Consider the following 27,277-nt stretch of genomic DNA (forward strand, 5'->3'; position numbering starts at 1 on the left):
TATAATGATATAAATTGGTCTTTACCGATGCAAATATGTTACAAATGCTAACTTGTATCCAATTCACACGTTTTTTAAAACATTGCATCGTAAACTTTAATGGCAATGTGAATCGTTGAATCTTGCAATCCCTAACACACACACACACACACACACACACAAAATCCACATTTTTGCAGCATATAATTATAACATCCTTTCTTTTTGTGGTGTGTGTAGATGGCCCAGACTTCCCTCAGAGCATGCTAGTGCTCTAGATTTTGGAGCCACACCAGTCAATGAGAGCAAAGTATGCACACAAAATATATATAAATCAGACTTTGGTTTTCCCTGTGAAATAATTCAGATATTTAAAAGTGTTTATTTCCTCAGATTAAAAACTTGACTCTGAAAAACCCAACCGGTTCTGTGGTTTCTGTGGAAATCCGAACCCTTTCCTCCTACCCAGCTCCCCTCGAGGCGTTAGATCTTCTCACCAAGTGGTAAGTCGTCAATTTTCCACTGAAAAGGCTCTGATATGTTGATTGTTGTGAAACATTTCCATCAAGTTTTTTTTTTATACTTTCCAGGTTTAACATCAGTCCTCTCTCAGTGAACATCAGTACAGCTGAGTTCTCTCTGCTTCCTACTGGTCAGAAGGTAAATGTTTTTTTTTTTTTATTGTTGAAAAATGACTAAAATATTTGTCATGTATTCAGTTCATGAAGTAATAAGAAGTGTACAAGCTCAAATTTAGCATATTGTCTACTAGGGGTGTAGCGGGTTTTAAGTCACTGTTTGGTTTAATTTTGGTACAGTTGAGGGGAAGAAATGCAAAACATAAAATTGCTTATTGTTTTTATATATATATATATATATATATATATATATATATATATATATATATAATTTTTTTTTAACATTTGTGAACATCAACAGTTTAAAAAAAAAAAAGTTTTATATTAAATGCCATTAATAAAATCATTCCTTCTTGTAGTCATCCATAAAACGCAGAGACTCGATATCACTACACTGAACAAAACCAAATTGCGAGGTTGCAGACTAAACAAACTCGTGCTCCACCACTTATTGTGTTTCCAAGAAAACTCTGATTGGATAAATGTAAAACCAGGATTGACGAAATTCCGGTACCGAAATGGTTCAGAATGAATACGTGTACCGTTACACCCCTAATTTCCACTGATCCAGGAAAGCAGGCAAGTGAATTAAATCTGGACAAAAAAGAAAATCTGTTTGTGTGTCCAGTCTCGGAAGATTCACCGAAGCGGCAGCGTGCGGCGGATCGTCCTGCAGCCGTGGGAGACGAGGAGTGTGTCAGTAGCATATACACCCACTGAACACAAACCTGTCACCTCCCTGCTTCTCATCAGGTATGTCCAAGTGTGTGTTTATTTATTTCACCATTTCCAGCATAGTAATGGCAAAATTACCAATCATAATCCAGACACCTGATGCAGCTTCTGTGACAGCTTACATGCGATTTATCCTCTCGTTTTCTCAGGAATAACTTGACGGTCTTTGACCTGGTGTTGATAAAAGGATTTGGAGCGAAGGAGCTCCTACGCGTTGGGGGGAAACTCCCCGGTCCCGGCGCGTCGCTGCGCTTTAACGTTCCCCAGTCCACCCTGATGGAGTGCAGAGACGGTAAGAGTAACACAGTAATCGCTCAGCTTAAAAACTCCACTTGCAATACAGTGTGTTTGAATCCGCCATTTTGACATCCATGTGTCTCTCAGGTTTGCGCAATCACCTCAGCAAGCCACTGTTCGCCATCCAGAAGAGTTTTAAAGTGGAGAATGCAGGCGAGCTTCCTCTGACCGTTATGTCCATGAACATTAACGGCTATAAGTGCCAGGGTTTTGGCTTCGAGGTTCTGCAGTGTCGGTCCTTCCGCATCGACTACAACTCCTCCTCTGAGATTACAATAGCGTAGGTTTACACATGCCTTCATAGTGTTTGTGAACACAGAGTTTTTCATAGCCATCTGAATGATTTTCATCAATGTACTTTTATGGATACGGATAAATAACAGTTTATGATCATATAAATATTATGGCACACTATTCTACGATTACTTCCTATCAATAACTATTTATTCAATTATTCACTTAAGAAAACAGACGACAGAAGTTGTGGCAATTATTTTTCCAAAAGGGCCACATGAGAAATCGGAATGTTTGTAGAGAGCTGGAATCTATATAATATATTTAATATATACTTATTGTTTATAATATACTTAAGTAAGTTCCAATATATATGAGATCCCACTATAAAAACAGTAAATGAAACATTACAGTGAGAAAATGTGTAAGATAGAATTATTTTATATATATATATATATATATATATATAATATGAATAATCACAAAAACAGTTTAGAAAATTTCAACTTTTGCAATGTTCAAAAATCTCATTCATAACTCAATGTGAAATAGCAGCAAAAACTCACATTGATAAAGAACAGGAAACCAAATATTAGGATTATTGCACTATTTAAGGACCTTAAGAAAAAAAAAAATAATAATAATAAAAAATAAAAAATAAATAAATATATATATATATATATATATATAATATTTTTTTATAGCATTTTAAAAATAGCATCATAACTTTATTAACTAGTTTTCAAAGACCAACATCAAATTCATTTATGCAAAAAAGAAATTACCGCACCCAGTGATTTTTGTGCACTGAAGTCAGGTTGAATATCTGAGGTGGATATGTGAAGTACAGCACACAAATGATGATCACTGAGAGAGGCTCTGTATCTGGATTTGGATCTGGAAATCTCTACATTTTGCATTAAATTTTTCTTTTTTTTAATGTTAGTTGACATATATAAGGGCTAAGAGCTAATATCTTGGAAGTTGTCCAACACATTGGCTGACGGCATAAGCGCACCGATGAGTTGATAATAAAAACAATAGTGGCCTTTAAAATAAAAGCCATGTAATTGTATTTAGTGCACCTATTACAAATTAACAGGCGTCGCTGTAAGATCTTTACTATGAACTCACATCCAGGTCTGTACTACAGAATATGTAAAAAAAAAAAAAAAAAAAAAAACCATTTTATTATTTTCCTCATTGCTTCATCTTTGCTGCTTGTTCCAGGTTCACGCCAGACTTCACGTCGTCGTGGGTGATTAGAGATTTGACGTTAATAACAGAGCGTGGCTCTTCCTTCCCCTTCACCCTGAACGTCACCCTGCCACATCACATGCTCCCGCTCTGCGCTCAGGTCGTCCCCGGGCCCAGCTGGGAGGAGTCCTTCTGGGTTGTTACGCTCATATTCACCTGGTTAGACACACACAAACACTCCTACGCACAATTCTAGCACTGTTTTAAAGCTAAAGTGTGTGTAATAACATGTTTCTCTGCTGCTTTGTTTGTTGTGTGAGCAGTTTCTCGCTGGCTGGAGTGTGTCTCATGGCCTTCCACCAGGCTCAGTTCATCCTGAGAGAGTTTTCCACTCCAACTCCACGCAGCAATCATAACTCAAACCCCCGTGACAACAGCAGCCATAATGCTCCCAATAACACCAGGTAAACACTCGACACTGTGCTAAAGTGCACACACACACACACACACACACACACAATTTTAACATGTGCAAGATGTGTTCCCATAGGGAAATATTGTATTATACTCTGTAAAATATAGTCATTTCTTCCTAACACACATCTACATAACACACACAGCTACATCAGCTTAATCAGCATTTCTTCAGGGTCTTAAAAAAAGTCAAGTCAAGAAGCTTTTATTGTATTTCAACTATATATAGCTGACGCAGTACACAGTGAAATGAAACAATGTTCCTCCAGAACCCTTATGCTACATAAAACAACAATCACAGAAACAGAAAAACACAGGGCCAAGGACTAGCGAGTGTCCTCGCCACATAAAGTGCATGTGTGCAACCTGGTGCAAACAGTGAAAGACAATACAGGACAGTGCAAGACAATACACAGAACACAAAATAGCTCTGCCAGTAAACGTGTTGTAACGTGTTACAGTGAACAGTAGCAAGAATGTAAACAAAATATTGTGCAAAAGAGCAAATAGCAGCAACTCAGAAAAGATGTGCAAAAATGGCATGTAAACAGTTTATGGTAATGATGTAATGTAGTGTGAGTGGTACTGAAGTCATGGGTGTGCGAAGTAAATACGAGTGTGTGTTGAGTCCGGGTTGTACAGATCAGTCACATTGTGTGTGTGTGTGTATGTGTGTGTGTGTGTGTGTGTGTGTGTGAGTTCATTTCTTATAAAAAATTTTTTAAATATATATATTTAAATAAATAAAATATTAAATAATAAAAAGTCCATAATTTATCAATCAAAATTTTAGGCTTTAAACAGTCTTATAGTCACCATAAATAATTTAAAACGGGTCTTAATTTTTCCGGGGTCCATGTAACGCTACCTCTTATGCTCATTGAAATGCTCATGCAGCACTTTAGAATGTTTTTTTTTGTTAGTTTTCGTGGTGTTGTAGTTCTTTCTTTTCAAAGTCCAAATATAATTTACTGTATTTTGACTACAAATAAGACCAACATGCAACAGCCAATCAGCTTTTTGTTACTGGTGCGAATCTCTCTTGGATTGTACCACAGACGTAAACCAGATTTTATTTTTCAGCTATGGGGAAGTGCATGTTTAGCGATACTTGGCTTGAAAAAAATACATTTAGGACTTGGTTAAAATCAGTTGCTTACAATGTATTTATATATATATATATGTGTGTGTGTGTGTGTGTGTGTGCTTGTGTGTGTTTGTGTGTGTGTTCTTTATGTCGTTATATTGGTCGTAAATTTCATTCTTAATGGTCTTAACCAGGTATTGAATTGCATAAAGTTGCATAAATTTTACTTAAAGTTTTCTTAAATTGTGTAGTACGACGTTTTAGATATAAAAACTCTTTTTGTTCTGGATGTTTATTTTAATGTTTAAGTACTTTTACCTGCTTCTCACTGCCCATTTATGAAACGTCATAGTGATTAAAACAAACATTTTAAAATGTAAATTTTTTTAAATAATATTTTGTTTTTGTGTTCTTTAAAGTATTTATGCATCTTTGACATCTTGTTTATTTTCTCCTTCAGTAAAGGCAAAGCCAGCTGCAAAAGCTACTCTGACACAAGCCACACCTCGGATAAAGGGAAGGGGCGGGGTTCTACGGCTTTAGCCAATGGGACAGCTCGGTCCCAAACCTCCTCCAGGAAGAGCTCAGGAGGCTTCTCCCAGCCTCAGAAAAAACAAACACGAGTTTCGTTCCTTTACAGATACAAAAGCAACTGTGCAGCCAACTCTAGCACTGTTAATGCTAATTCTAATCCTCCAATGGATGAAGAGAGAGAGGAACAGACATACGAAACCGACCCTGACCCTGAGGTCTGTAATGACAACAATAATGACGACGCTTTAATCGACACTGTGCTCCACGTGGAACAGAAAGAACAGATCCGGGAGGAGAAAACGATGCCAGGAGATATGTTTCCCATGGAAACGCTTCCTGGATTCCCTGAAAGCATCACAGCCAATCACATGCCTCAGGCTCATGCGGATGGACAGGTGGAGAGCAGGTGCAGCCGAAGGAGGGATGAGGAAAAAAGGGAAAACCTGGACACTCAGGTATGCAGTTAGATCTATATCTAATGTGCTAATTCAAGAAAAGCTAAAGCTAAAGCCTGTTCTCTTGATTTTCTCGTGTCTAGCTGAGAGACTGCGAGGTCTCTCAGAAGAAGAGAGTGGAGGAGTCTGAGCTCACAGTGTCCACCTCCAACACCAAAACGAAGAAAAGCTCAGGAAAGAATCGCAGGAAGCCTGTGGAAACCGGCCCGGGGTGAGCAGATCCACGCACATGACTCTGTCCTGACTAAGCAGACTCCAAGCAAGAAAAAAAAAAATCAAATAAAACAAGAAGAGTGTTGAATTCTCTTTTTTTTTGCACGCTAAAAATTGATAACACATTTTGTTAGCTAACACACAAGCTTCAATGATACAAACTAAAAATAGGCTGCCATCTTGGAGGTCATCATGGTCTCTTAATGTTCATTTCATTTCGTTAAAACCTTTTTGCCACACCGTAGTAGAGGTCAACCGATTAATCAGCACCGAAAGTTGCCTGCCGCAACTATCGGCTATCTGCAAAAATCTAGATAGTTTTTCCTGGCTTCCGGTTCGCTGTCATTATGAGAGCGGCCTCTACAGGCGAATTATTGACACCGCATGCTGTTTGTTTTTACACGACACTGCACTCTGCACAGAGAGCGCTATATTACATGAGTTATTTCAAATGTATCAATTATATACTAATATTTATTAATTCATATATTCATATTTATTTCTTTTGGCACATTTTCATGATTCAGTCCTTTTTTTGGTTTGTTTTTGTTTTTGCTATAAAGTCCAGTACTATTTTACATGGAGTGTTATGTATGTTTTTTTTTGTATCGGTCGACCTATACACTTTAGGATCTAAGTCACAATTTTTATTTATTAATATCCCACATATAGTGTGTTTACTTTAAAAGTGTTCGCTTAGAGTTCTTAAATTATCAGTTCCGAGATTTACCCTCAGAGAGCTACAAATAAACCTTTCTGTATTGCATATTGCGAACCCTGTCTTCTATTCATTCATGTCACTGATGGACCTGCAGGCTTCCGGATAGCAGCACTATGATGATGACGGCGATCGAGAGGGAACCCGAGTACAGAGAACCTCGTAACACAGCTCGAACCCGTAACCACTCGGCCAGCGTGAAGCTGGAGATCCCCAAAGCGGTCGCAGCGGTGGACAGCCCTCTTAAACAAAATGGTATGGAAATTCAGACAATGCATGTCCTGTTTTAACACACTTGTATCCTCTTTTTTTCTGGGAAGTGTTTTATGTACTTATGTACAGCAAATTACACTGTGTGTGTGTTTCTCTTCAGGCGTGTGCTCGGCCAGGCCTCGGCGGAAGGCCCCGGAGCGACGACTTCAGTGGGAGTCAGGCTCGGATTCGGGCAGCTCGTCGGGTAGCGTCAGGGCCAGCAGGGGATCATGGGGCAGCTGGAGCAGCGTAGAAGGAGAGAAAGACCCCAGCAGAGCACGACAGAGTGAGAAACACAGACACAAAAAATTTGAAATTATCACACACTCTACCTTTGATGTACCTTTGGCTGCTTTATTAAAAAGTTGTTTCTGTGTATCTGTATATGAGAGTGCATTAGAATCCCAAACACAAATCTATGTGTTTTGGAATTGTGTACCAGCTAGAGAGTGTGTGTGTGTGTGTGTGTGTGTGTGTGTGTGTGTGTGTGTGTGTGTGTGTGTGTGTGTGTGTGTGTGTGTGTGTGTGTGTGTGTGTGTGTGTGTGTGTGTGTGTGTGTGTGTGTGTGTGTGTCTGTTCTGTGTCTAAATTGTAACGTGTTTTTTTTTATTTTAGGAGATCCAGTACAGTACAACATGTACACTTCTGACCGTGATAGTTACCCGCCACCACACTGCACCTTTAAAACTCAAAGGTAAAAAATAAACATTGCCACAATTTATACAGTTTGTGCTTGTTTTAAAAATGTACAGAGAGTTCAGGACCTCCTGCTCATACATTACTCTCTAATGACATGTTTTACATTTCATACAATTTCCTTTAACAACGTTAACGTGGTGTGTGTTACAGCATGAACAATCTGTACGTGAACCCTGAACCTCCTGCTCTCTCACCAAGCTTCGCTGACATAGCTGCAGGTTTGGACAGAAGCTCAGGTGAGAGCCAGTTGCACGGAAATGGTTGTACATGATAACGAAATGACAAGTGATGGCAAATTCTGATTATAAACTTTGAACTGTTGCTGTTTCCCCAGAAACGGGCGGTGCATACATGCCAGAGGAGACATGGTCTGCTCCTTCTGTTCCTCTCACCAATGGTTTCAGGTACAACATGCCGGAACCACGCAGCGCCTACAATCAGAACTCCAATTCCAACCCCTTTACTGGGTACGGCCCAAACACAGCACAAATCACACACTCATTTATCACACTTTATGGTATGAATGAATTGATACGTAAATGAAATTAAGGACACGCCTTCGGTTGATGTGTAGATGAGTAGAGTCCATGATTGGATCATGGATGGATGGATGGATGGATTGTAGTTGGATTGATAGATGGATGGAAGGGTAATTAAATACATGTGTGTAAGATTACTGGTTTGATAAATGGATAGATGGATATGAATAGGGTTATGATTGAAGGTTTTGTGTGTGTGTGTGTGTGTGTGTGTGTGTGTGTGTGTGTGTGTGTGTGTGTGTGTGTGTGTGTGTTGATCTTATGTTATTTTCTGCTCTTTCTCAAAGTTTCCTGTGGAATAACACAGTCAGTCAATGCAGCAACCCGTATTCTTCTTATTGCCCCCCAAATAACTACATGCTACCAGGTGAATCTCTCTCTCGATCTCTCTCTCTTTTTGATACATTTAAAATTCTGTTAAATCAGTATATAATATTTCATAATACTTCGTTTGTCTGTCGAAGGGAATGGAAATTACCAAAACAGCTTTCCGTGCCGTGAAACTCAAACGCAGGCCGGGTGGAGCAAGGAAACACCACATGAGGCCACTTCATCTTGGGACATGACCAGCTGCGTGGGCAGCAAGGTGAGCTTTCAGAATATTCTACTCCTGTAAATGGTGCATGCCCTGTAGCTCGCCCTCTCAATCGTAATATCATTCGCACCCATTTCCAGCTCATTTGCATAAACCACTCCCCCTTTTAGGGGCAAATTCAATAGAGAGAACAGAAAGAAGGAAGTTATACCTCTCTCTTTTTTTTTTTTTTTCTCAGCCATATTTCTCAGGCACTCGGAGTCTATCACCCATCTCTTCCAGTCTGTTCGGCTCAATTTGGACTCCTCAGAGCGAGCCGTATCAGAGAAACTTTCATGCGGAACGCTCAGTGCCCACCTCTCCGGTGTCTCCCTTCACTCCAGAGCCACATTCCTCTAAGCACTTCTCCGGCTTTAACCCGTTTGGCCCCCACATGAACCTGGACATCTGGAACAACTCGGCCTCGAACCGCAGCTCCAACTCTCAACTCTCCAACGACTCTGGATACTGCGCAGACGCTTGACCGAGCAAGCCCGGAACTCCGCCCACTGCATAAGGGAAACGCCGAATACGAATTATAAGAATGGGGTTTTATTGATGACGGAGGAAAAAATGTGAATGTTCTGTTCTGATTTCTGTTCCATTTTTTCCTCGACAGGATTCTGTTTGTGCAAAATTTAAGCTTTTCGTTGTATATTTTTCTAGATGTTTTGCAAACTTGACCATGAAAAATAAAAAAAAAAAAGGTTTTGTACTCGGCTTGTCCTCATTGTATTTTTTTAACACATTTATTAGAAAATAGATTTGGAGGCATCTGATCATTTAAAAGCGGACAAACTAAAACATCCTGTTCTTGACCATGTAGCTGACTGGAAAATCGTCCCAAATCCCACAATATTCAGTATAGAGTGCACGAGTGATGATAGTTTCTTGTTTTAAAATATATGTAGTAAATCCAGCACGTTGTTACCTCACTGTGAAATGCAAACCTCCCATAATTAACTTGCCTTAAAAGGGATGATCTATTTTCCTCTCAAATTATTTATTCATAAAATTTACATTTCCTGATGAAGCTAAAGATGTAGGTGTTTCTGAGCTTTTCCTGTCGCATGATATGCACTCTGAAGAAAGTCGACTTGAGAGTAAATTATATTGAACAGCACATATACAATAAAGAGATGAATTATATTAGTTAAGATTATAGTTCTTGTCATTTTATATGGTTTGAATATGTGCAGAGGAGGGACAAGACACACTCCTGTGTGTGTGTTGAACATAAAATTCAATATGAAGTCATTTGCTTTAATAATAACTTCTACTCTACTGGGAAAACTTTCCACTACAGGGGATGATGTAGGTTGATGAGGTCTGGGGTCAGCATGCCACAGTGTTTTGGACGAAGTACATAAACCATGTAGTTGAGTAAAATTATAGATACAGTAGGTAAAATGTGACTCCAATAAAAGTAAAAATGTCTATTTAAACTTTTACTTGAGTAAATGTACAAACGTATGTGCCTTCAAATATACTTGAATTCCAAATTACTATGATTTGTTATGGCTGTAACGCTCATCTGTTACTCTAAACACAACAATCTATTAATAAAAGAATATTAAAGAGTCAAACACTGATTGATATTTCTTAAAATTATGAGCACCAATCCTTTTCAACTACTTCAGAAAAATCACACAAATAAGGCCACGGGTGTTGTGGTGAGTTTTCTTCCATCATTTATTCCTCTCTAAATGTTCTGCTCTTGTTGAACTGATGCTGAACTGTATGTTGGTGATCAGCAGATACCAAGCAGCAATCAGAACAAGTTTAAAACAGCATGCGCTCGATCCTGATTGGTGGATTGCTGTGTGTTTGAGCAGTTTATATCCACTCATAAATAAAAAGGAACGACTGATTTTGATAAATGTAGTTGAGTAAACAGCACGAGATTTGACTTTAAAATGGAGTGAAGTTGAAGTAAGAGTCTCCTCACAAAGAAAATACTATAGTAAAGTACAGATAATGGAAAAAAGTTACTTAAGTATAGTAACAAATTACATTTAATTCCTTACTGTACACTTTGCCAATTTGCCAATTTTTCCCAGACATTCAATGGGGTTAAAGCCAGAACTGTCTGACTGCAGGTGTCCTACTGCAACCTGAACACACCACAGTGTTTTATATAATCAACAAATCATTATTCTTACTTTGTGAAACACCTTTGGGCCTTTAAGGTTAAGTAAAGGGTACGACACTGTTGTACGACTGTGTACAACTTTGTGGCAAAGATTTGGTTATTTAATAAAATACATATTGTTTGTCATGGGGGTGCAGGGGTGCACATACTTTTAGGTAACAGTGTCCTTTTTATTATACATATACATATATTTTTGCCTCTTCTTTGCACTTCCAGATTGAAACACTAGGTGGAGCAAGACGAAGACGAAGACACACATACGCGCGCGCACGCACATTGACGAGCGCGCACCGGAAGTAGAAAGCAATCACTTCCTGACTGGTGTGTTTCTCAGAGTACCGTGTGGATTTCCTTTGACTTTTTTTTTCCGCGCAAAGTTCCTGCGTTGAAGATTGAAAACAAGCACAAACATGACCGAGGTTAGTCGTTTCTTGCGTTTGAGTGTATTTTTTTTTACCAGTTCTTAACACATTTGGGTAAATTAGTTATCACTCTTTAGCCGGTTAGCTAAGCGCGTGCCTGGAAAGAATTGTAACGTAGCGGGCGCGCGTGCGCGCGCTGGATATTACCTTTATAGTAATAAAGAATAAAGGAGTATATGATTATAAATACACATTTCTGTTATCTTACTACAACCTGAACGTATTAACATTTTGTATTGCACTTTCTGTTGTGTTTATAGACACTCAGGCTTGCGGGGGGGGGGGGGGGGGGCTGTTAACATGAGTCTGTGCATAAACAAAGCAGGACTGTATTTGGACGGGGTTTGGTTTAACATAGAGCGCTGGGGCCCAGGAAATGACATAAATAGATGTATTTTGAGTCTTGCAAGGAAAATACCCTCTATACATTGTATGGAAAGAGTCCACTGAGGATGGATTTGTACTGTAACTACTCAGCAGTCTACTCCAGTGGCTCAGGACCACAGGTTACAGGACGTTTTTGTATTAAAGCCCCTATTATTTAACAGTACACCTTAACAACGATGGACCTGTAATAAATGGACATTTGGTGCCACCCAGATGAGAATCAGGTTCGCTTTTGAGTCTGGTTTCTCTCAGGGTTTCTTCCTCGTGGAGTACCCCTATGAATACAAATAAATTAAATTAAATCACCGTTTGTGGTTTAAAAATGTACTATTGTGGAAAAACAGACAGACATGAAGTCTCTTCATATTAAAGGGTGAAAATATGATTCATTGAGCAGTGGTGGTTCAGTAGCTAAAGCTTTGGGTTACTGATCAGAAGGTTGAGGATTCAAGCCCTGGTATCACCAAGCTGCCACTCTTGGGGCCCTTGAGCAAGGCCCTTAAATCTCTGTGCATTAGGGGCACTGTGATGTGGCTGAATCTGCGCTCTGACTCGAGCTTCCTACACCACTGGGTTCTGTGGGAAGAATAAAGTATTCTAAAGAGTCATACATTATATATGGAAAATGTACAGTACTGTGCAAAGCTATTAGGCATCCTATTTCCTTTGAAGAGAATTCTTTGATTCTGAGAGAGATGTTTCTTCTACCCTGTTGAGTCACTGTTACAGCTTTCCAGACATTTTGGTTTGCAACCAGAAAATAGTAAAATAATTAATATCGCTGCTTCTTTGCGATAAAAAAAAAAAACTCACTCAAACGGAAGCAAGCTTGACATCTCCAGAAACACAGAGGCAGGTTTTAATCCATGCTCAAAAAACCTACCAACTTTTCTATTTCCTAATGCACAAAGTGTATATTTGACTAGTGGTAAAGAAGACAAAAGTGGATTATTTTTATAAATAATAAAAATTTTCAGTATTGTATGTCTTGCAAGAGGTATATTTTTGTGGTACACATCCTTCTTCTTCTTCTTTCGGCTGCTCCCATTAGGGGTCGCCACAGCGGATCATCCGTCTCCATACCACCCTGTCCTCTACATCTGCCTCTTTCACACCAACTACCTGCATGTCTTCCCTCACCACATCCATGAACCTCCTCCTTGGTCTTCCTCTTTTCCTCCTACCTGGTGGCTCCATCTTCAGCATTTTTCTACCAATATAATTCATGTCCCTTCTCTGCACATGTCCAAACCATCTCAATCTCGCCTCCCTCACCTTGTCACCAAAACATCCTACATGCGCTGTCCCTCTAATGAACTCATTTCTAATCTTGTCCATCCTCGTCACTCCCAACGAAAACCGTAAAATCTTCAGCTCTGCTACCTCCAGCTCCACCTCCTGTCTTTTACTCAATGCCACTGTCTCTAATCCATACAACATCGCAGGTCTCACCACAGTCCTATAAACTTTCCCTTTCATTCTTGCAGATACTCTTCTATCACAAATCACTCCTGTCACTCTTCTCCACCCACTCCACCCTGCCTGCACTCTTTTCTTTACTTCCCTAACACACTCTCCATTACTTTGCACTGTTGACTCCAGGTACCTGAACTCCTCCACCTTCTCCACCTCTTCTCCCTGCAACCGCATCACTCCACTGCCCTCCCTTTTATTCACACACATGTACTCTCTTACTCCTACTGACTTTCATTCCCCTTCTCTCCAGCACATATCTCCACCTCTCCAGGCTCTTCTCAACCTGCTCTCTACTCTCACCACAAATCACAATATCATCTGCAAACATCATAGTCCAGGGAGACTCCTCTCTGACCTCGTCCGTCAACCTGTCCATCACCACTGCAAACAGGAAAGGGCTCAGGGCCGATCCTTGATGCAGTCCAACCCTCACCCTGAACCAGTCTGTCGTACCTACTGCACACTTTACTGCTGTCACACTGTCCTCATACATGTCCTACACCACCCTCACATACTTCTCTGACACACCTGACTTCCTCATACAATACCACAACTCCTCTCTCGGCACCCTGTCGTACGCTTTCTCTAAATCCACAAATACACAATGCAGCTCCTTCTGTCCTTCTCTATACTTCTCCATCAACATCCTCAAAGCAAATAAGGCATCTGTGGTGCTCTTCCTCGGCATGAAACCATACTGTTGCTCCCAGATGGTCACCTCTTCTCTCAGCCTGGCTTCCACTACTCTTTCCCATAACTTCATGGTGTGACTGATCAACTTAATTTCCCTGTAGTTACTGCAGGTCTGCACATCTTCCTTATTCTTAAAGATCGGTACCAGCACACTCCTTCTCCATTCCTCAGGCATCCTCTCCCCTTCCAGAATCCTGTTAAACAATCTGGTTAAAAACTCCACTGCCATCTCTCCTAAACATCTCCACGCTTCTACCGGTATGTCATCTGGTCCAACCGACTTTCCATTCTTCATCCTCTTAATCGCTGCTCTCACTTCCTCCTTACTAATCCTATCTACATCCTGCTTCACCAACTCCACATCCTCCAACCTTCTCTTTCTCTGATTTTCCTCATTCATCAGCTGCTCAAAATACTCCCTCCACCTTCTCAACACACTCTCCTCACTAGTCAACACATTTCCCTCTCCATCCTTTATTGCTCTAACTTGCAGTACATCCTTCCCAGCTTGGTCCCTCTGCCTGGCCAATCGGTATAAATCCTTTTCTCCTTCCTTAGTGTCCAACCTCTCATACAGCTCCTCATATGCCTTTTCCTTGGCTTTCGCCACATCCCTTTTTACCTGCTGCCGCATCTCCTTGTACTCCTGCCTACTTTTCTCATCACTCTGTCGATCCCACTTCTGTTTTGCCAACCTCTTTCCCCTAATGCTCTCCTGCACTTCCTCATTCCACCACCAAGTCTCCTTGTCTTGCTTTCTATTTCCAGATGTCACACCAAGTACTTTTCTAGCTGCCTCCCTCATCACTCCTGCGGTAGTTGCCCAATCATCCGGCACCTCTTCACCACCACCAAGCCCCTGTCTGACCTCTTCCCTGAACCTCACACTACACTCTTCCTCCTTGAGTTTCCACCATCTTATTCTTCTTTCAATCCTTACTTTCCTCCTCTTCTTCTTCGCCTCCAAAACCATCCTACAGACCACCATCCGATGCTGTCTAGCTACACTGTCCCCCGCCAACACCTTACAGTCTCCAATCTCCTTCAGGTTGCATCTCCTACACAGGACATAATCCACCTGTGTGCACCTTCCTCCACTCTTATACGTCACCCTATGATCCTCCTTCTTCTTAAAATACGTGTTCACCACTGCCATTTTCATCCTTTTAGCAAAATCTACCACCATCTGCCCTTCCACATTCCTCTCCTTAAAACCATACCTACCCATCACCTCCTCATCACCTCTGTTCCCTTCACCTACATGCCCATTAAAGTCTGCCCCAATCACCAATCGTTCTTTCCTAGGTACACCATCTACCATTCCTTCATCTAATTCACTCCAGAATCTTTCCTTCTCCTCCATCTCACAGCCAACTTGTGGAGCATAGGCACTGATGACATTTATCATCATCCCTTCAACTTCCACCTTCACGATCATCACCCTATCAGAAACTCTCTTCACCTCCACTACACTCTTACTGTACTCTTCCTTCAGAATCACCCCTACACCATTTCTCTTCCTATCCACACCATGATAAAACAGTTTAAACACCTCCAATGTTCCTGGCCTTACTCCCTTTCCACTTGGTCTCCTGAACACACAGCATATCTACCTTTCTCCTCTCCATCATATCAGCTATCTCTCTCCCTTTACCCGTCATAGTGCCAACATTTAAAGTACCAACCCGAACCTCAACTCTACTACACTGCTCCTTTTCCTGCCGTCTCTGTAGACGTCTTCCTCCTCTCCTTCTCCTCCTTCGGCCAACAGTAGCCCAATTTCCACCGGTACCCTGTCGGCTAACGATACCTGTGGCGGTCGTTGTTAACCCGGGCCTCGACCGATCCGGTATTAAATTCTCATTTGTGATCCGCATATTTGATTTGGCACATGTTTTACGCTGGATGCCCTTCCTAACGCAACCCTCCCCATTTACCCGGGCTTGGGACCGGCACTAAGAGTGCACTGGCTTGTGCCCCCCTAATGGCTGGGTTTTTTGTGGTACACATCCAAGTCCGTAAAATCAAAGAGGTGCTTAAAGTGCGATTAGAATCAGTACAGTTGAAGCAGCAATGAGCAGAGCATATCTTGTTCTGGATGGGTGATTTTTGTGAAGTCGTATCCAGGATAGAAAGTCATGAAGCAGCTATACGTGAATGACATGCTAATATTCAGAAAGATAATGATGAAAGGGCTCTGCCACCATTATGGGAAATAACTTTGGTATACCAGGATAATGATTGCGTATAAAGTAATGTTTTTGAAGTAAAAAAAAAGGTTGTTAAACAGATGGCTAAAAAAGCGTACATGAAGTCAGTGTGTTGACTGTGTGTTTGGGTACTTCTATGTAGGTACCGCCTAGCTTCTATTTCTGCTGAACAAAGTTGTCTTATTTGACACCACATCCCTGGTTTCTGAACTCAAGTTGTTTCTTTTACTTGATATTTTAACTTTGTTGATGATTGATAATATTTGAACACACCAGTTGTCTCAACAAATACTGACTTTGTTTTATTTATTCCTGTTTACTGTTTAGTATTGATATAAAGTTGTCTTAATAGCATTTTATAACACTCTTTGTTCAGAAAGCTCATCCTGCCTGTTTAATTTGTATTCTTTTACATTCAGGAGGTGCAGAAGCACTCGGTGCACACGCTGGTCTTCAGATCTCTTAAGCGAAGCCATGACATGTTTGTGTCCGATAATGCCAAACAGGTCTCTCTGGACGAGAAGAGGTGAGTTTAGTAACAGCAAGGAAAATGGATAAATATTTAGATGATATGGAGAGCATTTTGATACGATGTAATCATTTATTTGAATAAACAGGCCTGGGTGCTTTTGACGTATATATTTTTAAGTATTAACGATGAGCTTTGTGCTTTGGTTTTACAGTCATAACCTAAAGATGTCCATCAAGCTGAGGACAGAGTACAGCCCGGTGTTGCACATGCCTGTTCTTAAAGAAGGAAAAAGCAAAATGTCTGGGAATATCCTGGATCCGTATGACACTTCTGGGTACACATCAGTCGGTAAGTGTGAATGCTCTTAAAACATCTTTTTCCACAACCCCTAAGACAGTCGCAAAATCGTCAAATGTAAAAACATTTGAAGCTTGGAAGTGAATTACTGTATTTGTTGTATTTTTTGCTTGTAGAATTGTTAAGTTGTTTGTGCTTTAAAATTTTCTATACAAGTGGTCCCCGGGTTACTATTTTCTGATCTGACTATAGCGATACGAAAACAGACACTGAACCAGAGCGTGTCCGGCTCTGTCCTCAACTCGCGAATCACTCGTGTTACCGCATGCTGTAAACTTTATACGTTAAATACTGTAAAGTTTATACGTTAGTGTAAATTGCTCTGTTTTGCTAAATTATATTCTGTAATTTGTTAAATTATTAACAATTTAGAGTGTACTACACCATAATTATGATCATTCTTTAAGATTACTGGGTAGGCCATAACCACTTTACCAAATGGGAATGTTAGAGGTTTTCTGTCTGTGTTTTTTCAGAACATGATCCAGAGTACCTGATCACAGGAACACATCCATATCCATCTGCCCCAGGTACATCCTAAACATTGAGGCTAATGGCTAAAACATAGTGTATTGTATTTTATATGCATTTCCCTAACACAGAGTGCTTATGATGTTCAGGAGTTTCCCTCACTGCTGACACTCAGTTGCAGAAGATGCCTAGCGAAGCTGCAGTTCACTCTCTGGCACTGGCTCTGCCTCCTTCTCAAGCAAGGTACACACAAGCACACAATAACACACCACACACACTGCACAAAATACTCCCTGTAAATGGAAAGACTGCTTTGCCTTATTCTTTCTGTGTGTGGTGCAGGCAAGACATGGCTCGAACTGCAGCGAGTGTAGGAGACATCCACAGACACGCCGGAGCAGCAGAGCGATCCCAGCCACCACAACACACACTGGTGAGCGTATCGTGTTCCTTTTCACTTCTATAATTCACAGAATTAAGATACATACACGGGCAAAATAAATGTAAAATAACGGCACGTCATTTGAATACTTTCTTTTTGTGTGCAGTCATTAACAGAAGCGGGGGGGATGAAGAATTCGGCGGTGATCCCCCGGAAAGCTCCATCTATGCCCAAACCACAGTGGCACCCGCCATGGAAACTCTACCGGGTGAGAAGAGTGTTTCAATGGATGAAACCTAAGACTTTCTCAGTTCATGACTTAAATATGCAGTTTGAGATATTTACACTTGGTTTTGGAGTTGTATTATCATGCGTAGAAAAAAAAAAAAAAAACCATTCGGAAGAGTATTTCTGTGTCAAATACACTCCTTCCAGGTTCGTCTAAGTCTCAGTTTTTTCCCTCGAGTATGACTCTTTATGACGTCTTAAAGGGCGTCATTTCTTGTGATGGCACATCTCCCGCATGAGCACCCACACGGCAACCAGCACGAGCGCGAAAGCACTCCCACCACCGTGCTTCATTCGGTTACGCAACAGCACTGCAAAGGATTCGCCCGAGAAGAACTATTAAGAGTGTGTTTTTGGATGTGAGGGAAGGAGAACCTTGTTCAGGACTTACCATGTCTACACGTCCTGCTGTAGTCGTTGTTGCTTCTGCTGTTTTTGATGTTCAAATTTAACTCTTTAGCTCTGCCCACGCCTCCAGGAGCTCGGCTGTTTTCAAAGAGAAGCGTGAAGCTGTATCTTTCTTTTAGAACTCAGATCATACTAAAGACTGCTTGTATGTATAAAGGATGCAATACTACTCTATAGGTACTCAAGACTAACATGAGACTAGGGCTGCTGCTATCGATTATTTTAGTATTTTAACGATAAATCGAGTAATTGGATAAGAAGTACTTTTTCTTTATTAAACAGCAATACTATATAAGAGAGAGAAAATAAGACAGGCCTGAACAAGTAATTTGTTTTTCTTCTTAAAGAAATTGTAATTTTTTGTTGTTGAAATTGCACACAAGAATATAACTAAATCTATTTAGAGCATTTAATTGCTGCATTACATCAAAATACAAATACAGTGCTTTCAAAAAGTCCCTTTGTAGTGGCCGATGTAGAGGTGGTTATGAAAAATATTTGTTTAATGAAACTCGATTATTCTAACTCGTTTATTTATTTATAAAATCTTGCACAGTTTTGCGACGTGGTTTTCTTGTCTCCTCTTGAAATCTCTCGCACACTAAATCAGTCGGCAGCTTTAAGAACATGCTCCACTGCCTGCTCTACACGGCTACTGAAGAGGAACTTTTCGACTGCACTGTATATAATTAAAAATATAAAAATATATTTGAAATGAATTTTTAAAAATGCTAAACACACCGTACAGTGTTTCAGTTTTGAATCATCCCAAACTTTGGAACCTTACTGCTGTTTTCTTTGGCCTGAATCTTGTTGTTTTCTCCCCGTTCCTCCATTTATCATTCTGCAGCATTTTCTGTATTTATCTGTAGAGTATAGCAGGTGGTGCATCAGTAATAATGGTCTGTGGGGGAAACAGTGCACGTATATAGTTAAATGGACTAAACAAGGCAAATTAGTTTACTTTTTTGTTATCGATTTACTCAAGGAATTAGTAAAATTTTGTGTAGGATGTTCTTTACATATCTAATATTTCTAATCTTAAACATCAGGAGCAACCTGGAATGTAAATCTGGGTAGGAGTACAGTCCCTGACAAAAGTCTTGTCGCTTATCTATTTTGTAGAAACACCTGCTATTAACCTGACTTTTAATTAATCAATTGGTGATAGAAATAGCTCATATGAAAAGCTAAAACCCTCCCAAATGATGTTTAATGCACTGACATAAATTAGTTTCACTGAAAAAAGATTTATCATTTAATCAAGACAGAAAGGTCAAATTTTGGCAAGACAAAAGTTTTGTCGCCTATACAGAAATTAAACAAATTTACTGCAAATACAAAAATATGTCAGCAAATTAAGTGGTGGTGCTGTGGGATCCAAATTTAATATCTTGTATGACTTTCATGAGCTTGAAGGACTGCATCCATTTGGTTTGGCAAGGATTCATACAATTTATTGATGAAGTCATCAGGAATAGCAAAGAAAGCAGTCTTGCATGCCTCCCAGAGTTCATCAATATTCTTTGGTTTCGTCTTCCATGCTTCCTCTTTCATCCTACCCCACATATGCTCAAGGATGTTCATGTCTGGTGACTGGGCTGGCCAATCCTGGAGCATCTTGATCATCTTCGCCTTGAGGAACTTTGATGTGGAGATGGAAGTATGCGATGGAGCACCATCCTGCTGCAGAATTTGGCCTCTTTTATGGTTGGGAAAATAAGAGGTAGCTAAGATTTCTTGGTATTTTAGACTATTGATGTTGCCTTCCACCCTGCAGATCTCTCGCACACCCCCATACTGGATGTAACCCCAGACCATGATTTTTCCGCCACCAAACTTCACTGTTTTCTGGGTGAATCTCAGATCCATGTGGGCTCCAGTAGGTCTCCTGCAATGTTTGCGGCGACTGTGGTGTAATTCAACAGAAGATTCATCTGAAAAATCCACCTTCTGCCACTTTTCCAGTGTTCATCCTTTTAGCAGGCTGTGGGCCTTGGCAAATGCCACACGATTTTTCAATTGTCTTTTGTTTAGTGCTGGCTTCTGGACACTGATTCGACCATGGAGGCCATTTCGAGACAAAATCTGACAAACTGTTCTGGTTGACACAGGGACTTCAGGTGACCAGGTCTCGTGGAGCTCTACTGCAGTGGAAAATGGGCTGGCCTTGGATTTTTGAGCCAACAAACGGTCCTCTCAAGCAGTTGTCTTGCAGGGTCTGCCTGACCTGGGCTTGTCCAAAACGTCTCCAGTCTCTTCAAATCTTTTTTTATCCTTTGTACTTGACGCTGAGACACATTGAAGTTGTCCGCCACATCAGCAGTGGATCTGGTCTTCAGCCTCTTGATAATCAAGACTTTAGTCTCAGGGTGAATCTTAGGCATGTTTGCAGAGGTCTAGTTGCAGTTGATGTGAAGGTCTAGTGTACTGGCGTTCTTTTTTTATACGTACCTGAGACCTAATTTATCAATTATTAGTCACAGGTGAAGCTCATATGACAAGGAGACAAAACTTATGTCTTTGCAAAAATTGACTCAATGGGCTTTACCAAGCTGTGAATATTAGAATACTTTTTGACAGTTTCGTTTTGCACTGAAACATTATTACAGAAGCTATTGGGATTAAAATGAGCCATTTCTTGTAAAAAAAAAAAAATCTTGATTAGAAATATATTCCAGCAGCACTTCAGGTCAATTTGTACACAAGCGACAGGACTTTTGTCAGGGACTGTATATTCCACTATATAGGTGACCTGAGAGTGTTTGTTCCGCGTGTGCGTGCGCGTGCGCGTGCGCGTGCGCGTGTGCGTGTGTGTGTGTGTGTGTGTGAATGTGTTGCAGGTGATCAGTGGCCATCTTGGCTGGGTCAGATGTTTAGCAGTGGAGCCTGGAAACCAGTGGTTTGTTACTGGATCTGCAGACAGGACCATAAAGGTTTGGATTATGAATCGTAATCATTAAAAGGACATGTGTGTTTTAAATGTAAAAGTACAGAAAAAAAATCTCAAGACTTCAGCTTATTTGTCGAGTTACTCATTTGAAGTTGGATAATGTAATTTACTGGGTCTGAAATTTGCATTAAGTCCCATGCGTATGATTGTAGAAATAACCTAATGCACCTTACAGCTAATGGAATATGTATATAAATATAGAATATAAAGTAACAAAAAAATTTAATTATTATGCCCTAAATAGTCTTGAATTTGCTGTTCTAGGTTGTAAATGATTTTGAACAGTGAAATGCTCCTCGCAGCATTGTTTTTATTAATTTATTTATATTTTTGACTAGTTTCACAGACATAAAACGGATTTTCTTTTTCAGTCATGCCAAAGTGCAAGTTTAGCGATACTTGGCTTGAAATTAATTAAAATTAATTTAGGGCTTGCTTAAGGCCTGTTGCTTACAGCGTATTTGTGTGTGATTTTTATGTCATTATATAAGTCTTAAATTTCATTCTTAATGGTCTGAAAAAGGTCTTGTATTTGACTTGGTGAAATCTGCAGAAACCCTGTTATTGTTTTACATTTTTTTCCTGCATGAAGTTGTGTGATGATGAAGGAGGTGTTGTGTGTGTGTGTGTGTGTGTGTGTGTGTGTGTGTGTGTGTGTGTGTGTGTGTGTGTGTGTGTGTGTGTGTGTGTGTGTGTGTGTGTGTGTGTGTGTGTGTGTGTGTGTGTGTGTGTGTGTGTAGATCTGGGATTTGGCGAGCGGGAAGCTGAAGCTCTCTCTAACAGGTCACATTAGTACCGTAAGAGGAGTGGCTGTGAGCTCACGCAGCCCGTATCTGTTCTCTTGTGGAGAGGACAAACAAGTCAAGTGCTGGGATCTGGAGTACAACAAGGTACACCACACACACACGTTTGCAGCTGCCACACGATGTAACCAACCCGCGGTAACGAGTATATGACCTCGACCGTTTCTGCAGGTTATCCGTCACTACCACGGTCACCTGAGCGCCGTTTACGGCCTGGACCTCCATCCCACCGTCGATGTCCTGGTGACGTGCAGTCGTGACGCCACAGCCAGAGTGAGTCACACACACGCATACCTAAGATCATTATATTACTCTTTGATGAGAATTTGATTGTGGAATGAGTATTTTACATGGGATGATATTAATTTAGATTGTCATTTGTGTATGTTGCAGGTCTGGGACATTAGAACCAAAGCTAACGTCCACACTCTGACTGGTCACACCAACACGGTCGCCACGGTGAAGTGTCAGAGTGTCGAGCCTCAAATAATCACAGGTGAACACCTTGTTCTCTTCATAGTGGAGGTCGCTCAATAGTAGATTTGACCAATACCAGGAGCAGGGGTGGATCGTACTTGCCGAAATCCGATTAATCCAATTTTTTATTGGATACTGAAAAAAAATAAAGGTTTATTACATAAATAAAATAATTGAAATATATGTCATTTTAACTTCTCTGGCCTCTTTTGAAGACATTTAAAGATGGCCATTTTGTGATGCCCACTAACCCATAGTGTGGGTTGGTTTCTCAAAAAGCCATTGTCTGTAGAGACTTTTCTTCTAGACTCGTCCAAGTAAAGAATTTTCTTTATAATTAATAAATGATGCTTATTTGGATCTGGATTGTAAACCAGAATACATCAGTACAGTGCCTACAGATCTTATTACTCATTAAAGTGGTTGTTTTGATTCTGTGTTCCAGGCAGCCACGACACCACCATCAGACTGTGGGATCTGATTGCTGGGAAGACAAGAGCCACGCTCACCAATCACAAGAAATCTGTGCGAGCGTTGGTGCTGCATCCACGACAGTAAGCCTCCTGCATTCTTTTTTTTGGGGATATTTAAAACTGGGCAGAACCACCGATATATTAAAAACCATATTTATTAGTTTGTGTCATAACTGTTTGGAAATAATTTGTCAGTGCCATCAGAATCACAAGTCCTTTTGTTCACAAAGCTCACCGGATTCTCAAAATGTTTAGTCATGTTATCAATATGACAAAGAAAACCAGCATTTGGATCACAATAATTGAAAATGCACAAGGCTGAATTTCTTCTGTGTGGCATCTATAAATTTCAACAGCGCGAATGTACACATGTGTATGTGGTATATTGATTGCAAGAGACCATACAGGATTCACACTTTTACTGTACTGTACTAGTGTTCGTACAGTTTCCAGGTTGTTCATCCATTTTTGGAAATTGTTATTCTGTTTTGCTCTGTGCATCTGCTCGCCAAATGAAGGTTTACAAGATTCACCTTTGACCTGTTTTAGAGGTCCACTAGTTGATCGTCGGTCGATCTGATGCCGGACACTCGCCATCAGTATAATTCGAGATTCGTCTGCACAATTCATCAATTCAAGACACATTTACAATTATTTTTTAACAAAATTTAAGCTTAGATGACAACTGGTTTAACCATTTTTGCATTCAATTACTTATGCAATGAACTGATGCTGAGATGTTTTGGGGGTTAAAACTATTCAGGTGAAACTATTTAGTATAATATATTTTGACAAACAATTGATAATGTATTGATTGATAATAATAATTGTTTAAAGCAACTAGAAAAGTGACTGCACGATGTGGAGGTTGAACAAGTAGTTTTGAGAATTTCGTTTCTGGTCTGAGAAACGCTTCAAAGCAACTGAGGAAAACTCTAACAGCTTGTGTCTGAGTGCGGGTAACTCCTTTTCTTCCTCTTTCATTGCAGATACACTTTTGCTTCTGGATCTCCTGACAACGTCAAGCAGTGGAAATTTCCGGACGGGAACTTCATCCAGAATCTTTCGGGACACAATGCTATTATTAACACACTTGCAGTGAACTCTGATGGAGTTTTGGTGTCTGGAGGTTTGCATTATTTATTTTTTTATTTTCCTAATAACAAAAAATAGAATTTTGAATCAAAAATAGAATTTATAACATTCTTTCCCTTTGTCTTTGTGTCCCCATTCAGCTGATAATGGTACCATTCACCTTTGGGACTGGAGGACCGGCTATAATTTCCAGCGAATCCACGCGGCCGTGCAGCCCGGCTCTTTGGATAGCGAGTCTGGGATTTTCTCCTGCATGTTTGATCACTCTGAGAGCCGCCTGATGACTGCCGAGGCAGACAAAACCATCAAAGTGTACAAGGAAGACGACACAGCGGTGAGCAAATCTTATTTATTTAATCATTATACACAATAATCCCTAATGCAAGACAGTTACTGGCAGAGTGTGGGCCAAAATAAATTCTATACACCATATGGACAAAAGTGTCTACACTGTAGACTAATATATAAAGCATTTTAGTGATGAAAACAGGCAATAAATCCTGATGTAATAAACAAATTAAATTAAAATGAATCTTTTTTTTTATTATTATTGAAAACCATATTCAGAACACTCTATCGTCCACCTAAGCTTATGTTACTGATTATTTTGATATTTGTGTTTTAGACAGAGGAATCCCACCCTGTCAACTGGAAGCCAGATATTCTCAAGAGGAAAAGATTTTAAATTCTTCATCATTGTATTATTATTTTTTTTATCTTTCTTAATTGTATTTTTTACACCACCAAACTCTGCAGTTTGTTTTTCACAAAATGTTAGATTGCAAAAACGTGTAATTCAGACTTCTTGGTCTCTTGCTGCAAAATCTTTTAAAAAATTTTTCTTGCTAAAGGTAAAGTTTTTTTTCTTTTCCTAAATTCTGTGCGCTATCATGAAAAACTGTTATGGGCGTAGATTGAATGTGAAACAAAAGGCTTTATTATTGTTTGTAAATACGTTTTTGCTTGCATCAGTGCTCATACTTTCTGCAGGGAAGGTCATTAAAGCTCAATTTGCAACAAATTAAAATACAATTTCCTGATTTCTTCATCATAAATGCAGCGTTTTTTTGTTTTTTTTTAGAATGAAGAAAAAGAAAGCAATTGCCACTGTCTGAATAAAGTATATCTGAGATTTTTGCATGTTGTAATATTGACTCATGAAAGACAGAAGCAAGTAAAGCAGGAGCATTAGTCAAGTCAAGAGGCTTTTATTGTCATTTCTACTATACACAGTAGTACACAGTAAACAGTAAAAACGAGACAACGTTCCTCCAGAACCCTGGTGTTGCACTAAACAACATGGAGCTACAACACAAAACTACATAAAGACAATACACATAACACAAGATAGCGCCAAACAGTAAACCTCTGTATACTTTGACTATACAATACTGTGCAAAAACTATAACCAAGATTATATGTAAACAAACAATGCAGTGCAAAAAAACAGCAGTAGCAGCAGTCAAGAGGTGCAAAAACCAGCATGTAAACAGAATAAATAAATAAATTATCGTGGAATGGATTGAGTGAGTGACCGAGAGATCCAGTTTAGGTCTGTGGGTTGATGGCTTGCGGGAAAAAGCTGTTGCACAGTCTAGACGTGACGGCCCGAATGCTTCGGAACCGCTTTCCTGATGTATGGAGAGTGAAGATTGTGTGTGAGGGGTCCACAATGCTGTTGGCATTGCGGATGCAGCGTGTGGTGTAAATGTCCATGATATAGCGGAGAGAGACTCAGATGATCTCAGCTGTCCTCACTATCCTCTGCAAGGTCTTGCGGTCCGAGACGGTGCAGTTCCCAAACCAGGCAATGATGCAGCTGTAGGCCCGCTGCTGGGCTTTCTTGGTGATGGAGCTGGTGTTGAGTGACCAGGTGAAGTTATTTGCCAGATGAACACCAAGGAATTTGGTGCTCTTGACCATCTCTTTGGTTGTGTAAATGTTCAGAGACGGTTGTTGGCTCCACAACAGGCTGTTAAATAGTGCACCTCCTCTCTGTAAGCTGACATATCGTTCTTGCTGATAAGACCCACCATGGTCGTGTCATCGGCAAACTTGACGATGTGGTTCGAGCTGTGTATTGCTACACAGTCATGAGTCAGCAGAGTGAACAGCAGTGGGCTGAGCACACAGTCCTGAGGAGGGCCCCAGTGCTCAGTGTGGTGGTGCTAGAGTTGCTGTTCCCGATCCGGACAGACTGAGGTCTCCCAGTCAGGAAGTCCAGGATCCATTTGCAGAGGGAGGTGTTCAGGTCCAGTAGGCTCAACTTCTCAATCAGGTGCTGAGGGATGATTGTGTTGAATGCTGAGTTGAAGTCAATGAACAGCATTTGTACATATGAGTCCTTGTTGTCCAGGTGGGTGAGGGCCAATTAGAGGGTTGTGGAGGTGGCATCGTCTGTGGAGCAGATGCGCAAACTGCATGGGGTCCAGGGAGGGTGGAAGCTGGGTCTTAATGTGCCTCATGACAAGCCTCTCTAAGCACTTCATCACGATGTGAGTGTGAGCACGACAGGACAATAGTCATTGAGGCAGGAGACAGTAGACTTCTGTATGTTGTCTGGTCCAGCAGACTTCCGTTGGATAATTCTGCATAGAGTTTTCCTTACTTCAGCTGTGGTTAGACATAGCACCTGGTCACTGGGAGGAGGGATGGTATTCCTCGCCTTCACGTTGTTCTTTACGTCAAACCTAGCATAGAAGTCGTTCAGCGCATCTGGGAGGGAGGCGTCACGATCACAAGCAGGTGATGTTGTTTTGTAGTTCGTGATCACCTGGATGCCCTGCCACATGCGCCGGGTGTCTCCGCTGTCCTTGGAGATGGTCACATCATCAACGCACTTGCTGATGTAGCTGGTCACTATTGACGTGTACTCTTCCAAGTTGATGGAATCGCCGTTGGTTGCAGCCACCCTGAACATGTCCTAGTCAGTGCACTTAAAACAGTCTTAAAGAGCAGAAGTGGCTCCTGCTGGCCAGGTTTTCACCTGTTTCAGAACCGGTTTAGAGCATCTGACGAGCGGTCTGTATGCTGGAATTAGCATAACAGAGATGTGGTCTGAGTAGCCGAGATGGGGTGGGGCGCCGCACGATATGTGCTGGGGATGTTTGTGTAAACAAGATCCAGCGTGTTT

The 27,277-nt window shown here is 40.6% G+C and overlaps 3 protein-coding genes across 4 annotated transcripts in view; 2 read left to right on the forward strand and 1 right to left on the reverse strand.

Annotated features, from left to right (window-relative positions):
• The window catches only part of tmem131l (transmembrane 131 like), a 50,879-nt gene extending 41,539 nt beyond the window's left edge, over nt 1-9,340 (forward strand). The window contains exons 17-34 of the mRNA XM_083532512.1: nt 220-289; nt 373-482; nt 570-639; nt 1,246-1,370; nt 1,502-1,644; nt 1,737-1,929; nt 3,114-3,299; nt 3,404-3,544; nt 5,102-5,630; nt 5,714-5,841; nt 6,659-6,816; nt 6,935-7,099; nt 7,429-7,507; nt 7,663-7,748; nt 7,847-7,979; nt 8,339-8,418; nt 8,516-8,637; nt 8,825-9,340. Coding sequence (XP_083388638.1) covers nt 220-289; nt 373-482; nt 570-639; nt 1,246-1,370; nt 1,502-1,644; nt 1,737-1,929; nt 3,114-3,299; nt 3,404-3,544; nt 5,102-5,630; nt 5,714-5,841; nt 6,659-6,816; nt 6,935-7,099; nt 7,429-7,507; nt 7,663-7,748; nt 7,847-7,979; nt 8,339-8,418; nt 8,516-8,637; nt 8,825-9,109 — 2,803 coding nt within the window. The 3' untranslated portion in view covers nt 9,110-9,340. The remainder of the gene's footprint in view (nt 1-219; nt 290-372; nt 483-569; nt 640-1,245; nt 1,371-1,501; nt 1,645-1,736; nt 1,930-3,113; nt 3,300-3,403; nt 3,545-5,101; nt 5,631-5,713; nt 5,842-6,658; nt 6,817-6,934; nt 7,100-7,428; nt 7,508-7,662; nt 7,749-7,846; nt 7,980-8,338; nt 8,419-8,515; nt 8,638-8,824) is intronic.
• Nucleotides 1-27,277, reverse strand: part of LOC310721180 (craniofacial development protein 2-like) — a 437,392-nt gene that overhangs the window by 398,400 nt on the left and 11,715 nt on the right. Inside the window, exon 3 of one of the 2 annotated variants that reach the window (XM_083532577.1) lies at nt 13,431-13,631. The exons of the other annotated variant lie outside the window; for it this stretch is intronic. The gene's annotated coding sequence lies outside the window, so the exon portion shown is untranslated. The remainder of the gene's footprint in view (nt 1-13,430; nt 13,632-27,277) is intronic. 2 annotated transcript variants of the gene reach the window in all.
• On the forward strand, nt 11,064-25,280 carry plrg1 (pleiotropic regulator 1). The gene is made up of 15 exons (XM_083532559.1): nt 11,064-11,196; nt 16,385-16,491; nt 16,649-16,785; nt 17,271-17,324; nt 17,415-17,508; nt 17,608-17,698; nt 17,814-17,915; nt 21,187-21,279; nt 22,037-22,186; nt 22,271-22,372; nt 22,493-22,595; nt 23,022-23,130; nt 24,039-24,178; nt 24,285-24,478; nt 24,770-25,280. Exons 1-15 carry the CDS (start codon nt 11,188-11,190, stop codon nt 24,827-24,829), a joined length of 1,545 nt encoding a protein of 514 aa, XP_083388685.1. The 5' UTR covers nt 11,064-11,187; the 3' UTR covers nt 24,830-25,280.

Source organism: Silurus aristotelis, assembly GCF_946808225.1.
Source record: "Silurus aristotelis genome assembly, chromosome: 27".
Lineage (NCBI taxonomy): Eukaryota > Metazoa > Chordata > Actinopteri > Siluriformes > Siluridae > Silurus > Silurus aristotelis.

What these genes read in the sequence shown, in the direction of transcription:
- plrg1 (XM_083532559.1), top strand. An exon ending in TCCATATCCATCTGCCCCAG is followed by an intron (nt 17,325 to 17,414) that starts GTACATCCTAAA and finishes TATGATGTTCAG; the next exon opens with GAGTTTCCCTCACTGCTGAC. An exon ending in TTGGTGCTGCATCCACGACA is followed by an intron (nt 23,131 to 24,038) that starts GTAAGCCTCCTG and finishes CTTTCATTGCAG; the next exon opens with ATACACTTTTGCTTCTGGAT.